This window comes from Rhinolophus sinicus, chromosome 17 (assembly GCF_057876585.1).
Source record: "Rhinolophus sinicus isolate RSI-liver-muscle chromosome 17, RSI-T2T, whole genome shotgun sequence".
Classification (NCBI taxonomy): Eukaryota; Metazoa; Chordata; class Mammalia; order Chiroptera; family Rhinolophidae; genus Rhinolophus; species Rhinolophus sinicus.
Genome location: NC_142517.1, coordinates 194,152,374 through 194,171,473, shown reverse-complemented (window position 1 = coordinate 194,171,473; position 19,100 = coordinate 194,152,374). Strand labels below are relative to the sequence as shown.

General features: G+C 35.5%; 1 protein-coding gene across 1 annotated transcript in view; it reads left to right on the top strand.

Annotated features, from left to right (window-relative positions):
- The window catches only part of ABCA12 (ATP binding cassette subfamily A member 12), a 163,866-nt gene that overhangs the window by 62,213 nt on the left and 82,553 nt on the right, over positions 1-19,100 (top strand). The window contains exons 4-9 of the mRNA XM_019727083.3: positions 819-910; positions 3,010-3,107; positions 5,894-6,079; positions 6,468-6,646; positions 12,383-12,495; positions 16,922-16,997. Of these exons, the coding sequence (XP_019582642.3) occupies positions 819-910; positions 3,010-3,107; positions 5,894-6,079; positions 6,468-6,646; positions 12,383-12,495; positions 16,922-16,997 (744 nt within the window). The remainder of the gene's footprint in view (positions 1-818; positions 911-3,009; positions 3,108-5,893; positions 6,080-6,467; positions 6,647-12,382; positions 12,496-16,921; positions 16,998-19,100) is intronic.

Here is a 19,100-nt window from a genome sequence, read left to right as displayed (position 1 = left end):
TTAATAATAATCAACTAAACGGGAAGTGAATTTTTAAAAAGAGGGTTACTAAATTGTGAGGATGGCCAATAATGTTTTTTTCCAAAAGCTAGTGTGATCACATTGTACAGGGAGCCCTGTCACCACGATGCTATTATTATTGTGTTGATACATTCAGTACAATTAAAACTCAGCTTATATCATCATTTCTTTAACACTTGGTGCCACCTGTAATGATATCAACCACAGTGCCTGGAACAGACTAGACATACAATAAATGTGTGTTCTTTTCCCTCTTCCTTGAATCTGTCTTACAAGTATTCATCTTTGACAATCTTCAAAATGTCATCTATAATTTAATATAGAAAACTTGTTTTTCTTTAAAGGTTGACAAATAAGCAGACCTTTGATTCCATTCCCCAAGCACCCTTGGACTCTTATCTATTTGGGATCTATCATCTTTTTAAAAGAAAAAAAAATATTTACTTTTCAATATTTACTTCCAATGTCTTTTTTATAATTTCAATATTTACTTTTCTATATTTACTTTTCAATATTTACTTTCAATGTCTTTTTAAAATAATTTCCTTTCTACAAGATTAAAGTAAAAATAACTAAACCTCATCTAGGTTATTTTCTCTGAATAAAATGAACCTTGTAGGAGACCTTATGTATCCATTGGTCTATGGTTAGGTGAGTTCTTTCATTAAAATCCTAGAAAGTAGATTAAAAATTTAAAAGTCCTCAGAGAGCCATGGAATTCGGCACATAATACATTGCTGTAACTAACTGAAGTTAATGTGGGTGAAGTTATAGAGTTCTTGCTTTTTCCTCTCCAGTGCAATTCTGAGAAAGTCATCCAACCTGCAGAAGCACAGCAATTTATCACTCCAGAGCACCGAAGGTCCAGAAAGAAGGCACACATCACCGGGTATGCTATTCTCTTCTGCCGCATTTAGAACGGGCCTTTTGGAACAGCTGGTAAAGGTCCACTCTTTAGAAGGGTTTATACTTTTAACTTTTCAAACGAAGGCGGAATGCCTACAATATCCCTAAGAGATCTAAATGTTTATTATGGCTGCCTAAGTGTGGCAGTGCAATTACACAAAGTTCTCAAGAATAATTGGAAATTAAGTTCTTCCTGAAATACTCTCTGGGAGCAAAAGCTTAGTTGGTAATCATATGATGTTGAGAATTGCATACTTTCCCAGGATTGCCTAGGGACTCTTTTTCTGTGATTAGATGATGCTGGGATGGTTAGAAAGCCCAGGAATAAAAATTATTGGCTGGAATCGCAGAGATTTATCCAAACGTTTCATCTTACAGATGAGGGATATGAGCCGCAGCAAGGTTAAGTGCCCCGTCTGTAGTCATCCAGCAGACCTGGTATTGCAACCACTGCCACGCTGGGACTCTCTCAGCTAGATTCTCACCATTCCCACCCAACGTTCAGTGTCACAGTCATTTAGTGTGACTGTACTTTCACCATTCACAGCTAGGGCAGTGGCCCTCAAACTTTAGGGCAGAAAACTCTCTGGCAGGGCTTCCTGAGCCTTATGCCAAGTGATTTTGATGCAGACCATCCTGAGAAACACTCATCGAAGCCACCCACTGAGAACAAACTCTTGAATAGCAGGACTGTTATACATTCATTTGACAGTTTTTACTGGGTGCCTGCTATCATGTAGGCCCTGTCCTAAGTCCTGGGGGTATATTAGTGAACAAAACAAAGATTCCTGTATGTTGGAATAGGACTGTACTCCGGAAAAAAAGAAGTACCTTTAAAAATGCCATGGAATATTTAAGATTTTATGACATTAAATAATTCCAATACAAGTTGATGGACAAAATGAAAAAAGTCCTGGGTTAATGTGGTAGGAATAAAGTGGTGAGTGGTTCTGAGGAGTTAATGTTCTGTGGCGAATGATCTATGGGTCTTTGGCTGAGTAGGTTAAAGCAAAGAGCATAGTGTTGCAGTCCAGTAAGCTTTGCTTTGCTCGGTAGCCACAGATTACGTTTCTCATCCGGGCCAGTCCTCTCGCAAATGTATTGCCTTGGTCAAGAAAAATGCATTCGTAATGTTTTGAAATTGAATTTTTGGGGGTGATGTTGGTTAATGACACTGTATAAGTTTCAAGTGTATAGTTCTATAATACATCATCTGCATATTGCACTGCGTGCTCACCATAGTTGGTAAATTCTTCAGCCCCGCAGGCCCTATAATCAAGCCTAGGCCCTAATGGTGATAAGTTACCATATCTTTGAATATTAAGATTCTTTACTGTGAAGATAACAAAGTATTTTTTGTCAAAAATGTATAAAAGATAACATACTGGCTTAGTGAGCGTCCATGCTATTGATCTGAACATACTCTTCTCACCGATGTCCCTGACCTGGGGGTCTGTGCCACACCACACAGAGTACTAGATGAAGCCACTTTGGGAACTACTTAAGTAAAGTATACTATAGTCTGGACTAATTGCTTTATCCCATTTATTTGATCTGAAATATCATTCAGAAGCCACTTTGGGGAGAAGAGAATTTATGATCCTAAGCAGATTTCAGCCTCCCAATTGAATAATTAAAAAGAAAAGCATTACTGCCAGATGTGCATTGGCAGATCCTTTGAACAGATGTTGGGTATGATGGATCTGTGGAGCTAGTGGAGACACCTCACATCCTCTAGGCCTGCACAGAAATGATTCAGTTTATTAGGCAATAATATTGGTGATGAAGTTTAACGACATAAACTGGAAGGAAAGCAAATCACATCTGAAATGATTGGAAAACAACCAAAACCATCACAATTTTATGGGAAAAGAAAAAGCATGGAATTTGCCATTTTGCCAGTATATAAAACTTTCGTGGAAGATGCATATTTGAGCACATTCTTGCTGTGGGGTATATGAGGGTGCAATGATATTTCTGGATTCTTATGTGAACCTGTCCCTTTATATTTGTGTGTGTGTGTGTGTGTGCATGCGTGCATGTGTGTGTGTAGAATCTAATCTGTTCTTTCTTCTACTACAGCCACTGTACTCCCCAGTCCAAGTTCTGATTTGGAAAGTACTGGAACAGATTCTTTCAATGGTAGTCAAGTCCTTGCCAGGATCCTTGATTTGGAAAAGGTAATGTTACTCAATTTTCTAGTGAACTGATAGTATAGAGCAGTTGAACGAACGCCTCTTAAGTTAGTAGAGGAATGGTCTAAATAGGAAGAGATTTGGGCCATCTTTCCCATTTGGAGAAATATCTCAAGAAGAATCTTTTCTTAGGAGCTCTTCAATTAAAAACAAACAAACAAACAAACAAACAAAGCCAGCTTAATTCTGAGACATTCTGAATTCTTTAAGATCTTAGATATTTATTTACTTTCCTGTTAAGTTCCTTAACTAAACTTGAGATTTTCCTTCAGTAAGAAATGGGGTGGTATATATGTGATCTTTTTATTTTCTGAAGCAGGGAAGGGAAAAAAGCTATATGAAAGCAAATGAAGGTATAGCACTCATTAAGCTGGCTGCCTCATTCATACTGATAACACCTTTGGAAAAATTAGAGCAATGGAAAACATCTCTCTAAAGTAGTAAAATCCTTTTCCTTCGCAGAATTTAGAGAGCTTATCTATGGATCTCCCTCTGTCTACTAGTCATTTTCTTTAAGATTCCAGATTGCAAGATAATACACATAATTTCTGTCAAAGGTGTAAACTGGCAGCCTGTGAACTAAATGTGTGTGCGTGTGTGTGTGTGTGTGTGTGTGTGTGTGTGTGTGTGTGTAGGGATTTTAAGAAATGGAATTTTAAGGCCTTTAGGCAGAATAGGTACTCTTCTATTAACTATAATCCCCACTGTCTTTCATCCATCCAGTTTCATACATTTAAGTTATTTGGCTGGCCCCTATAGGCATTTGAGCCCTGCTTTACATGCTCTTCAGAAATTAAGAAGAGGTCATGTTAAACATTTTGCAATAGACAAATCTCTCTCTCTTACTTACACACAAGCATCTTAAATAATACATCCATATCTTACGTAGTAGATGTTTCTGCTTTCTGACTCATGGGGACATATCTCTGACTTTTATTCATATTCCAGTGAACGTAACCACTGCAGCTCAATGTGTCTCTGTTAGTTACCCTTGAGTTAACACTCTGTGTAACTCAGGCATCTCAATAAACAGGTCTATGTTAATAAGGCAAAGGACAACACAAAAGTGGATGCCAGGAAAAGGCACCATACCCACCAAAGCAATTCTGCCAGTGCTGATTGAAATATAAGACTTTTCCATTTAGCCCAGTCTAGACCTCTAGTTTCAATAATAAATAATACTTGAGATATGTAAAGCACGCTGTCTGGCCTGGAAAGCCCTCAATGTGCCCAGTTAATCCCAATTTAAAGCCATCCCAAATCAGACTACTGTGTAAACTAGGGAAAGTTATTCTATTATTTTTTCCATACTGGTTCCTAGAAGTAAAAGTCTTGCATTGGATCAGTTAAATTGTTTAATATCTAGAAGAGCAATGCTATTCACAAAAAACTCCATTTCTTTTGTTGAAATTCCCAAGGTCTCTTTCTCATATGGAATAAAATTACAGAATTTCGTGAGGCAGCGCAGAGTCATATATCCAGTGGAGATAAGTCAGAAAGGAATTTTCTATGTATAGATATATATTTTTAGAGTAATTGGAGCAGGGAAGGGATGTAAAAATTAGGATGACATATTGATGCCCATGTCAGCAATCTCTCTGATTCCTCTTTCTTTCTCTTTACTGCTTTCTGCAACTCTTGCAAGAATAAGTGGAGAAATCATTTTGGGGTGAGTTTATGTGCAGCGTTAGGGAGGAGATATGGATGAATGACTGGAAAACCGGGCACTTACAGTACATCCTAGAATAAGTGTATCCAGTTTTTTCCCCCATTACCTTTAGAAGCTGGGTCACTGGAAAGCAGAGTGTAGATTTTGTGATGTAAACTTAAGGGGAGGATGAAGTTAGTTGGCCACCATTTCCCAGGGCTACAAGAATTAATTATTAAGAAGGACCCATTCACTATTACTACTAAATATAATTGGCTCTGTAGTTATCTAAACACATTCATAATGGTGAATGTGCTCAATATTATAGCTGAAAATAGTTCTGTATCTGTGATTGGTCTGTACTATGAAATACATGGGGGGGAAAAAAAAAGAAATACATGGGGGACTTATAATGATTCCATGATAAAAATGCTTTCCATTTGCTTTTGGTAATTACATATCTTTATATATTTTCATATATGTTTTCCTTTTTTCTTCATATGTATAACTCTTTTTTTTTAATTAAAGTTTATTGGGGTGACAATTGTTAGTAAAGTTACATAGATCTCAGGTGTACAATTCTGTAATACATCATCTATATATCACATTGTGCATAACTCTTAAATGAAATAATTGCTTTACAAATGAAACATAATCTATGTGTGTCCACTTCTCTAAATGAACACTGTTGGTCTTGAGAATAGATTCTTAAGCTCCTACTTTCTGGAAATCCTCCAAAGATCATGGCCAATTTCGCATGAGACACCTGAGTCTCTGCTGATAAATGCCCAGGAAAAACCAAGATTTTTAAGTCTGAAGATTTGTGTCAGAAAAGATCTGGTGCATTTGTGTTATTTGGCCACAGAGGAAATGAGTGCAGTTAAGCAAATCATATGAAAATCATTTCAATCATAACAATGACAAGAATGACTACATTCACACACTCTCTCAATGACTTTTCATGGGTAAACCCAGTGTTTTTTAGTGTTATTTTCGTAATTGCTATAATGCAGGACCTTAAAATGACTATTGTGAAGATAGGTCAGTTTACTTGAAGACTTGAATACTTTAATATCTATATTTGCTAACATTATTATCCCACTCTTCTCACACACAATTTTAGCTGTTAAAGCAAAATTCAACTACGGAAGATATACGAAGAGAACTGTGTGAGAGCTATCCAGGGTATATTGCTGATTACGCCTTCTCTTGGACCATTCTAGAGAAAAACATTTTTAATAAATTTTGCCTGTCCAACATGACCCTTTTAGAATCTTCTCTCCAAGAACTAACAAACCAGTTTTCTCAGGTGAGTGTCAATATTTTAATATGAGAAAATCTCCCAAACCAGGTCCTAGGGAAAAACAAAAATATTACTCAGAAGCTAATTTTATTTTAAGAAGTTCATTGTAATTTCCCAAAATACAATTTTAAATATTTTGTATTAACTACAGCTCTGTGACTCAAACTTTAAATATGCCAATTTCTGTAGGTATAGGAAAAATATGCAATTATGTTTAAGAACATTAGATATGTGTGTTTTTTTCTCCCAAGTAAAAGATGACTTCAAACTGAATGAAAACCCAAAAGAATTATTTATGCGAAAATCTAGAATTTCAATGCTTTCAAAGTCAATAAGCCATGTGATGACGTGTTGAAGTTTCATTTTGTCCTATTTGTGGTTTTATTATTTTAAGATATCGAGGGATCCCAATAACCAGAGGACAGTATTTCAGGAAATGGTGAAAGTACTGTCCTTCTTCTCACAAGTGCAAGAGCAAACAGCTGTGTGGCAGCTTCTCTCTAGTTTTCCAAATGTGTTTCAGAATGACACAACACTAAGCAACGTATTTGATGTTCTTCGAAATGCGAACAGGTAAGAAAATGTAAGAATTAAGTGAGATGTACCTATTCACACAAAAATGTCCTTTTTTTTTCTTTAAATGTTACCTGTGAGGGTCACGGGTAGGTAGGTAATTTAAACACAGACCAAATAATCCTTTGGCACCTTACTGCAGATTTTAGCAATGAAGGTAAGGATATTAGTTAAGCAAAGAAGAAACACACACTGCGGTCATCAGGGTTATCAAAACATACATGAGAAAGTGAGGAGGGTTACTAATCTTAACAACGAGATTGTTAGTTGGTATCCCGAGCTTTTGAGAAAGAGGTACATAGCAGGACCAACGGTAGATTGGAACCTTGGCTCAGGCTCATTCAGAGACAAGAGCTCTGTGTATCTAGCATTGAAATTGCCCAAGAATAAACTACCTCATTGGGTTTTTATTGATAGCATCCAATGTAAAACAGCACTGTTGGTTAGAGTTTTGAAACAAGCCACCTCAAGGGTGTTGACATCCCTCATGTGCAGCCAGCCTATAAAATGATCTTTCTAAGCCTGCATTTTGGGATGGCTTCATTTGACATAGATGACAAAAATATTTGAAAAGTTTTATAGAAGAAACCCCTTTAAAGGCTGCTTTCCTCATAAAAGAGATCAGAGTATTGCCAGCATTTAGAGTTTAATAGTCTGGCACTTAGATTTTGACTGCCCTGTCTAGTTAATTTGAAAATGTGCATTAAAAGATCAACAACTTGATCTTTTGCCGGTTGGCTCAGTTGGTTAGAGCGCAACAACTGTTGCCGGTTGGCTCAGTTGGTTAGATCGCAGTGCTCATAACACCAAGGTCACTAGTTCAAGTCCCACATGGGCCAATGAGCTGCACTCTCCCCAACTAGATTGAAAACAACGACTTGACTTGGAGCTGATGGGTCCTGGAAAAAGACACTATTCACCAGTATTCCTAAAATAAAATAAAATAAAATAAAAGTAAAGTAAAGTAAAATAAAATAAAATAAAATCAGGCCCTAGGTCATAGTTAAAAAGAAAAAAAAAAGATCAACAACTTAATCAACAGCTATCAGTTATTGAGTGCTGATTACAAACCAGACATTTTACTAGGCCCTTTATATATACATATATATACATATATATGTATATATATGTATATATATATATATATGTGTATATATGTATATATGTATATATGTATATATATGTGTATATATATTACATTAAATCCTACAACTAAATTATTATTTATTTTATAAATAAGGTAACAGAGGGTCATAAAATTTAAATATTTGACGATCACGCAGCTAGGAAGGTTTAAATCTGGGTTTTCTAATTCCAGAACCCAGGCTGCCTCTCTCATATGTTATTAAGAGTACATTCCATCTCTAATGTCTGAAGCACCAGACGAGAGTATTCTCATCTTCTTTGGAAAACTTCCAAGAGTTTATGTTTGTTCAAAGACCTTATAATAAGTCATTATGTTGGCACATTAATCTCATTTAATCCTCACAGTAGTGCTTTGAGATTTAGACAACAGATATCCCCATTTTATAGAAGAGGAAACAAACCCTCATGAACATCAAATGACTTCCCCAAGGTTCGGCAATTAGTGCAAAGGCAGGACCTGAACTCAAGGAATCTGAATCTCAGTCCTGTACTCTTTCAACAATAGCATGTTTTAACTAAAACAGGAGCAAGATACTAGGAAGTCTGAAGTTTGAATCTCTAGATTGGCTCTCATTTTAGCACTTAGGGACATTGTCACTCACCCAGAATTTTGACACTCGATCCTCTTCCTCCTATTTATATTCTGTCTTAGAAAACAAACAGATAAATCAAAGGAGAAGAGGGATCGTTTGAATTGTGTAATATAGCAATGAAAAGATTCCAAATAATAAGCATATACAGTAAGATATCACTACACATTCACTAAAGTGGGTAAAATTTAAAAAGATGGACAACCCCAGTTACTGGCAAGAGTATAGAGCAAATCCAACTTACATACATTGCAAGTGACAGTGTAAAGTGATACAATCATTTTGGAAATCAGTGTGACAGCTTCTAATGAAGTTAATAGATCCATATGAGATAGCATTCTACTCTTGGGTATTTACCCAAGAAAATGAAAACATGTCCACGTGAAGACTTGTATGTTAATGTTTATAGCAGATTTATTCATAATAGCTAAAAATTGGGGAGAAAAACAAATATCCATAAACAGAATGGCAAATAATTGTAGTTTTTTCATACATTGGAATTCTACTCAACAAGAAAAATAAACAGATTACTGAACCACACAACAAGATGAATAAATCTTATGAATATTCTGCTGGCAAAAGAATCCAGACCAAGACAAAACAAAACAAAACAAAACAAAACAAAACAAAACAAAACAAAACAAAACAAAAATCCCACACACATACTGGATGTGTAAAATATTGTATTATTTTATTTATGTGAAGTTCTCAAATTGACAAAATTAATTTATAGTGTTAGAAATTAAATCAGCGCACCCTGGAGCAACTCTTGGGAGCATGAGGAAATTTGAGGGGGTTATCTAAATACTTTGTATCTTATTAGCATGGTGGCCACATGAGTATATACATTTGTCAGAATTTACTGAACTGTAACCTAAAATCAGTGCATCATTGTGTATGTGAATTGTACCTCAATGAAATTTGGTTAAAACAACAAATAAAAAACAGAAGTCCCCCAAAACAATATTCAGGAGAAGGTAGAAAACCCAGAAAGTACTTTAGGGTCAAGAAGAAATAAAAAAAAAATACTTTAGGCATTATTTTGGTAAATTACATAGGAAGGACATTGCACTGTGGCTTTTTTAATTCTCTTAAAATTTAAAATATAATGATTGCATATTATAGCATCAGGCAATAGAGTAGGCCGTAAGGTAATGATTACAAATGTTGTAAACCAGCCTACGTAATAATAAAGAAGAAAATAGAAATAGCTGAAAGAAATAGCTTCAAATTATTTATAATGCAGATGACATTTGACTTTTAACCAATCAGAACAACTCTTTTTTAAGTGTTCAACTTATATTTATTTTTTAATTTACTTTTATTGCTAATTTATAATACTTGTTCTTTCTAATATAGTAGTCCTTAGCCATATGTGGTTTTTGACTTAAGGAATCATATTTTTAACTTTATTTACCTTTAATTAATTTAAAATTTAAACAGTGACACTTGATTTAGTAAATGGTAAAACTTTTAATATGTTTAGAACGACATGGGTATGTGAACTTACTTTTTCACTTGTAAATATAATGAAATCTAAATGCAGATGAATTATTCTTAAATGAAAACTTAGCATCTGAATTGAGATGCTCCATAAGTGTGAAATACGTGGTGAATTTTGGAGATGTAGTACACCAAAAGACTTAAAATGTTTCATTAATAATTTTTTATGTTGTTTAGCTGCTTAAATAATATTTTTCAGATGTATTGGGTGAAATAAAATGTTATTAAAATTAATTTCCTTTTTAATGTGACTACTAAAAAATTTAAAATTGAATATATGGCTTGCTTTATACTTCTGTTAGGAAGCCATTTTTTAAACATTTTTAAAAGTTAATTCTTCTTTACTATTGTTATTAAACTGACAGTGTCATTAAAAGTCATAATTTTCTTACAAATGACTATATGTTATCACTAAATTATGGTCTCATTGACTTATCTTAGTCTATGAATGCCATACACATTTTCATCACTTCTTGCAGCAACTTTTTTTAAGTTGCAAGTTGGTATATAACAAAATGACCAAAACCATATTATAAAATGTTAGGGTTATGATAAAAATAGCGAAAGTGAGCAATCGCAAAACATCAAGAAGTGTATATGAAAATATATTCATGATTTTCACCATTTATGAGGAAGAAGCTATGTTGAGATATAAATCAGAAAAACTATGTTTTAACTTATTTTTATTTAAGAGGCCACTTGTTTTGGGTGACTTCCTTTTTTATATGATGAACAGCAGGAAATAAAATCTACTGACATTTTATTAATGATATTCATAACAATAGTGCTGACAGTTTTAATGAAATTGCCAAGTATTTAGTCTTTGAAGGTGTTACTTTAGGACGGCAGATCAAGGAAGTCAGTCCAAGAACCAAGTTGGGAGAAGGCTGGCAGAGTCTATTTAAATGGTTACCATGAACATCAGGGGTCAGATACAAACTAAAGTCTGAGAACCAGGAAATTCTCGGGGGCAAATATAAAAATGTCTGAGGTATCAACTGTTATGTATAGAGAGCAGAGATGAAAATAAGACAGCCATCTCTATGGCCAAACACACAGCTGGCATAACAAGTTAACAATGCCTGTGGGCTATGTGCAGAAATGCTCTGCCCTCCTCCTCCCCTGCCATGTTGGGGCAAAGTTTCTGTGCCAGAGGCAAGGCGTGGAGTGGAAAGAACACAAACAAGCTCTACTTATTATTAACTCGGTAAAATTGTGTAAGTTATTTAACTTTTTGAACTTTAGTTTTTCCATCAGCAAAACATGTAAATAAAATTGACTTCATGGAATTATTAGAGAACTAAATAAAATTATGTGTGTGTGTGTATACATATATATGTATACATATATATGTAATATGTATACACATACACCCTTATCTATATGTATATACTGGAAACTAGAGGAAACCCAAAATTTAGCACTCTAAATATAGCTTTCACTCATTCCTAGAAAGGTAAAATTAGAATAATCTTAATCTAAATATTAAAAATTCCAGAAATATTATAGACTACCGTGAACGTATATGCACATACTATATCTATTGCTAGAGTGAGCCTTCAGTTGGCTAAGATACATGGGAAAAAACTATTAGCTAATTTGTACTATATTTATGATTACAATGCAAATTGTTAACAAAGCCTTTTGTTCTAGTTACTAATGTAAATTGAAGCATTGCCTCAGCCTTGAGCATTGGCATAAAACACAGTCTTTGTGAAATTCAGGAATATATGTACAATGCCAGCATTTTTTAAATGTACTAATAACAAAAAGGGGATTACATTTCTTAGGTAACTAATTGCTTTTTCGAAATATGGAGTGAACTCAAGCATAAGTGAATTTGCTGATTGTCCATCTCCAATGCAGACTGCCCTTCTTATTGGTAACAAAATAATCCTAGGAAGACAGTGCCAGTTAGGCTGGGTATTAATTTTGAGCTAAGTGCCTCAAAAGTGGGCCACTTAGAGGATAGAATTTAAGGTTAGCTCCATTTTTGTTTGTTTGTTTCAAAAACAGTACCATTTATTTAGCAAAAGACAAATATTTATCAAATGCTTAAACAGTAATTATTCCTGTAACTGAGTCCTTTATATGGGCTTGACTTTTAATGAAAATAATTTCCAATATTTAACTTTTCGCTTTAATTAAAAAAGAAAAAGAGTGGTATCCTTTTATTGGAAGTTGCTGTTTCTAACCACTTATTTTTAAGACTTAACAGAAACAACTGATGTGAACTCTACTCCCTTACTTTAAGTCCTTTGAATCCCAAGGTTTTAGCATCCTGGAAACGTGAAGTGCTCTGTCTGGTTCTGGGGCGTTTTGTTGGGATTTTGTGCATGAACGGACAAACAAGTAATTAAACAACAATAGCAGCACCTTGTTCTTTATGTTATAAGAATAATTTTCTGTATCATAGACATTTTCTCCTTGAATAACCTTTTGTTTCTCTCTGCAAACCTGGAAATGCAAACTGTTTCATTGTTTTTCGACTCATTAGTGTGCTGCTGGTTGTGCAGAAGGTTTACCCACGCGTCACAACTAATGAAGGTTTCAGAACGCTCCATAAATCTCTTAAACATCTGCTGTACACTCTGAACTCCCCAGCTCAAGGTATTATATTTTTATCATATTGTATTCACTTCTGTGTCTCAAAGCCTGTTAAAAATGTAAAACAAAGTGCGATGAAGTAATCATTTGTGGATGACATTATTCTTAGGTGGGGACATATGCTGTCGCTAAATCTGGACATATAGCTAATCAAAGTGTGGAGAAAGGGAGAAATGGCTGGAAAAGAGGTTGTGACTTACTAGGGCTTTTATTTAGGGGGAATGTTCTCTCTTAGCTTATCAAACTATGTTTATACATGGTAGGAAAAATAAATGTCAGGGAGCAAGCCTCAGCAAATAAATTTTTATCAGTAATTTTTAGAACAAAAGCCTACCCTGAATTTAAGTGTGTTTTTGCCCTCATTTCCAAATTTTGGCTCTTATTGGTAAAAATATACCCCTCAACCAGCCATCTTGAAAATGCATGATGGAGATCAATGCATGAATAAATCAGTGTACATCTACTGTCAATCCCAGGAAGACAAGCTATAGCATGTAACTAGTGAGTCAGGAAATATCACCTTTGCCTGTATAGAATAGCATATACCACACACATGGCAATACATGACATATACACACAGACACACAAACACAGAGATTCAGCGCTGTGAGGAATAAATCCCTATTCCCCAAATAAAATGTTTGGTTAGCATTTATCTCTTGAGTGAGTTTAGAATTAGGTTCTCTCAGCTGAATTTGTCAGCTTTTACGCATAGACTTTACCTTTGGGTTACAAATAAGTATCCTAAGAGCATCAGGTCATAAGCTGATTGTTTATTATAAGGTCTTAAACCATTAGTTTTTATATGAAAAGCAGATTTGGAAAGGCTTTAAAGAATTCTCACAGGAGGGTCTAATATGCTTTTGGATACCAATTTATATTAGTCCAGAGCATTTTTTTTATATCTAAAATTACAGAATTAATGACTAGCTTTCAAGATTGTTGTTAAATTCAACTGTTTTAAAGAACATTGGGCGGGGGGGGGGAGAAGAAAGGCTTACTCTAAAAAAAGTCCAGGTCAGAAAACCAGAGAGTGAACTAACAAACACCAATTATTTCCTCTGTATTTTTTAAAAATATATTTGCATTTTAAAGACTTGAGAACTTCAATTTTCTCCTTACCATTCTTTCCCTTTTCATCTTCACACTCACACCTGGTAATTATATAAAATAAAGGGACAAAGTTAAAAATGTTTTTACAAATAACAAAAGCTCATCAGTGCCTTAGAAGCCAGAGAAGTCGGCAGCACTTCCTGTTAACTCAGGCAAAAAAACGTTTTTCCTGGTGAACAACGTAACTCAGTTTTTCTGTATTTAACAATGGCCATGTCTCACGTCTATGACGATGCTAATGATTTTGGCATGCATTAAAACATGCCATTGAATGGTCAAGATGACAAGGCAGTAACATCAAGAAAACGTGTTTTGATTTGAAAATTTGATGTGCCTAAATCTGTTAGTTTCCTACACTTGTGACTTCATCAGTCTGAGAATACCGATGCAGTAACATTAACGTCAATTCCTAAAAGTCATTAACCCCAAGTCCCTACCTGCTTGAGTAGAAATTTTGTGGCCTTTGAAAAAAATCCTTGTAATTATTTTCGGAAATCCTTCAGTCAAGCCACACTTATGCTTGAAGGCTGAATCTGTGACTCTGGTCAACAGCACAGGGTTCTCTAGCCCCATGTATAGCCTCCTGCCACATTGCCCAGGCCACCCTGTTCTTAATGTTCATGGCATTTGTGAAGTGAACATATTTTTCCTCCTTAGCTTTATATTCAGTTGAGCTGGAGTGGGGTAGTATCTCATAGCAGGGTTGCTTGGGTCCTCTGATGTATGACAGGGTTGATATAGCTTTGAAAATCCTGCACCACTCTTTCAAAGAAGGACAGTAAAAAAAGATAGTATGTTTTTGTGTCAGTAAATACTTTGTTATCTCAAATCCCTTTATCATCAACACAATCCTATGAAATGTAGCTATTACCCCATTTTACAGACAAAGAAACTGAGGCAAAGGGAAGCTGGACTCTTTGCGTATGTTATACACTCAGCAAGTGTACAAACTGAGATTAAATCCTGGTTCTGTCTATGCCCAAAGCCAGGTCCCGTGAACTCTTTGCTAGATGACCTTGCTCATATTTACTATCTGGGACATATACAAACTTGCTTCCAGGATATTTCATGCAAATACCAGCCACTACCAAACCTCAGAATGTCTGCATTTTCAGCCACTGATGGAGTTTGACTCATTGTGCCAGATTCCTTTCCACATAATATGTTTTTCTATAGCCATGCCCCCATTCCTTTCCACATTCTGATTTCTACAACCTCCCCTACCCATGTTTATTTCTGATTCAACCTTGATTATGAACATACTTCAAGATTTCTTCAGGAGCATCCTCAGCAAGCATGAAAATATGGAGATGCTAATAAACTCTGAGGAAGGAGATTATCTCCTTAACTCTTGTCTTAAGGAATCTAATTCTCAATGAGAATCCCTGCTTCACAGTATAATATTTAGCGTTTCCATTTATAAGCACTCAGTTTTGAGAGCAAAGATTACCTTTGTGACTCATTGAAGTTTGTTCTTTTGCAAAGAAGTAAATTATATGCAATTACGTCTTTAACTAGAGAGCCATCCTTCCTGGGGAAAAGAGGTTATCTGTGCACTAGATTTCTATTGCTATGGACACCATTTTTAAGCATTCCTAATTCTATAAATTAAAAAAAAAGTAAAATCTCCCGTTTAAAAGGTCTATAACATTGCCCCCCTTCATTAAAGCCTATTTAGTACAGTATTTCCTCCAAGACACTTTATAGTCCAGAAGGAAAAGTGGCCAGAGGAAAAAGTCCCTGCTAACATCAGGGGCAAGTCTATCATTGATATGTATGAAGTTAATTTCTATTAGTGACCCATTATAAACACTTGATGAAGAAGAGAAATTCCATACAATATATTATACAAATGCCACTGAACTTGGCTGAGCATCACATACGAGTTCAACGTGAGGAAGATTTGGTCAGAGAAAAGTGGTTTTATATATTTTTACATTGCAAAAAGCAAAAATCACAACAGAGTCCTATCCTTGATTATTCTATATATGACTGTCAATAAATAATCAGTATTACCATCATTAATTAGATTGATTTATTCTGTGTATCTTCATTCTTGGTCCTTTAACTCAGTGATGCATAACACTCATTAAGACACTAATATTCAGTTGCACCTTGAGTAGTGCACAGGAAAATTCTGCTCTGCTGAAGAGGAAAACTGGAAAAGCCACTCTGCCAGTCACTAGGGATGGTGCAGACATTACTCAGATATGACTGATACAGACACAGATAAGGAGGTCTTTAATTCTGTGATACTCTTTACACACACACACTAATTTAAATAAACTAAATGATCAGCACGAGAAAAGTATGGATGATTGCATAGTTTTGCACAAGGACCTTTATTAGAAGGCTTTAGGGCAAGCTAAGTAGAGATAACGGGAGAATTATTAATGCTGATAATAAAATTTCCTACTGAAAGTGATTAGGCCAATGTTAAAAATGACTGCACCAAAACATACTTATTCATAAGGAATAAGTAGTGTCTGAAGAGAAGACTGAAATAAGTGATACCGTTTCCCTAAGGGTACTGAATGAAAGCATTGGATTTATGATGTTTTTGTTTATGCAGTAGCCACTTAAAGTATTTTCATTTTCTATTTTTCATGTGAATGCTAATGCACACTTACTCTTTAATGATACAGCGTTACGCGGCAAGCTGACTCAGCAACCTATTTAACTTCTAGGGGCAATTCTGTGTTGAATTAGATCTTCACATATGGTTTCCATTAGACCCAACTTAGTGATTACCTTCCACACTCCAAACATTCATATTATTTGAGACCAGTCAGAATCGTTCTGTTAACATTAGCCAATTTGCATTCACAGTTGCATTCAATTGAAATCAGTGGCTGCTTTTTGAAAGATAAAAAATATAGATTAGTGACAGCAGATGTTCCTGAATTCTAGACAACTGAAGGCAAAGAAAATTCAGTGATCCATGACTGAAACTGGCTTCATTTGATTAACAAGTCACATGGTAATCAATCTGTATTATAATATTCAAGAGTCATCTATGCATACAGGTCTTAGGATAAAATAATGTAACAGTTTGATGCACGGAGAAAGAATTTGTTAGAAATGCATGAGCTCGACGGTTGGGATTGTTTTAAGTATAGGCATCCATTTCCTATAAATATCCTAAATGTTTCCAACAAAAGAGCATAGACAACATTTGTAAAATCCTTTGGAGGAAAATTCTGCAGATTTTTTGCATTATCTCCCCGTTAATTTGACCTGGGATGATTTTTGCTAAGAAAATTAAATCATTTAAGCAAACATTAAATATTTACCTATATAAATGTTATTATTTTAGGTGGTGCTGATAATACAACACATACGTGGAGTGAAGAAAATGGACAGTCACTTTCCCCAAGCAGCCTGGCTGCACAGTAAGTCTCTCTTGGTTTGTTTCTAAATTAGTAGGTCACTTGGCTGAAGCAATGCAAACAATTCATAGACATAATTCTTGTATATGTGTAAGACCATGTCATAGAAAAATCAACCATTGACTGACCAAAGGAAAGGACGTAGTTGAAGTGTAGTAAAGTTGAAACTTATAAGGATCTCTTTTTCAGTTCTAAAATTGTACTACTAGATCCAATGTGTCCTGTCTGGATTGTGTACAATGTGTCAATAAGGAAAATCTAGTTGGAGAGCTAATATCCAACTCTTATAAGACCTTTTATTATGAAAAATATATAAGCCTCCAATTTTTCACAATACTATTTATTTCAGTTTTGTAAAACATCAACATATTCCTTATGCCCAGTTGAGGTAATGGAGAACTTTGTTTCAGTAGAATTCAGGTAGCAAAACTGTTTATAGGTAATTTAATTTCGGGCTCCTATTGGGGCATGTAAATATGTTGTCTCAGGAATAGGTAGTGGAAGTGACAGCTGCAACCTTGGCTTCTAAGGACCATGAATGTAGGCAGTTTCCTGTAGTAATTGTAATAATTATCGTAGGCAATGCAAGCAGTGGCCTGTAGAAGCTGACTGAAGTAAAATCTTATAGTTCAAGGCAAATTTAGAGACTGGATAGCCTGCTATATACAGGTTGTTTAGGCCTGATAAATTATACTATTGAAATTCTTTGACTTTAGTCCCAAATGATACATTTTTATGCAAATGGAAATTGTACTGTGGGGACAGAGCCCCAAAGAGCAATTTCCAGGTTCTCGGCTTCATATGGAAGGGTGCTGGCTCAGGTGGTAGATGGCCGTCAGCTGTGGCTGGTTGGCCATCAGCTGTGGCCATTGAGCCATTGGCCACTAATATAACTGCTGCGGCTACGGAGGAGAGTGGAGGAGAGTAGAGGAGCAGAGTGGAGAGTAGAGGAACAGAGTCGAGGAGAGTGGAGGAGAGTCGTCGGTCGGTTGGCAGAAAAGCGGACAGCAGGTCGCACGTCCTGTGAACCCAGCCTCCAGTGAGACCATAGTGGTATGACTTTCCTACCTATGGCTCCGTGGGTGTTCCTTTTGGGCCTGGCCACATCCTGCATTCTTATATGGGGAGCGGGACCAGACCCTGCATGACTCCCCGCACGACATGTACAAATAAAAACAAATAGTAAGACTTTTTTTTTAATCAGTTTCTTTGTCTACCGTAGAGTCTACAGTTTTTTATAAACGTCCTATTATTTAATAAGAACTTCTCCAACTTTGGGTAATTCTAGGCAAAATCCTTCCATAAATGACCACCTCCTATTTCCGCTGCCATGTCTCTTCTGCTGTAAGGTGGCTGAATCAGACGCTTCTCTCAGAGCAGTAGACTGCCCTTGGGAAATTTATCCCTAGCCAGGATGCCATCTTCCAAGTAGTCAGGTCTTCAAAAATAATTTTTTTTAAAAACCCAAACCTTTGAATTGAGACAACTGGATGCTTATTCTGAAGCCAGGTATCTTTATCAGAGCCTTGAGGCTTCCATAGAATTGATAATGTTAATGACTCAGACCTGCAAATTCTACAGCAAATGTAGTTAGTTGCTGACAGCTAGCTGACAGTTTATTAGGAAGAACTTAATACTTTTAAGATGATACTTGTTGAGATTGATCAAATTAAGGGATTACCTGTCTTTGGACTTCCTTTCCATTCCCCCTTTAAAATAATCACAGAGTGGCAATATTTGGTGTAGGATAATAAAAACTAAAACTAAAAAAAAACAAAAACTTTGGTCTGGAGTTTTCTGAAGAAAGTTGCTCAAAACCATTTTCTCTCATAGCTCTTCTCCTTCTTTATTATTTTTGTTCTAACTTTATTATTTTTATTGTTTTTTGTGTGTGCGTGTGTGTGTGCACACTCATGCATGCACACATCCGTAAGTTCATCTTTTATTGTAAGCATTTTTGGGAAGTAGATAGGATTATATATAAAAGACCTATCAATAAAATGGTTTGAAGGAATATTGGGTGTTTATGCCAAGACAGTGGTACATAGATATGGAATCTAAATATTGGGAGTGTATTAAATCTAATCTCAAAAATTTTGTCCATAA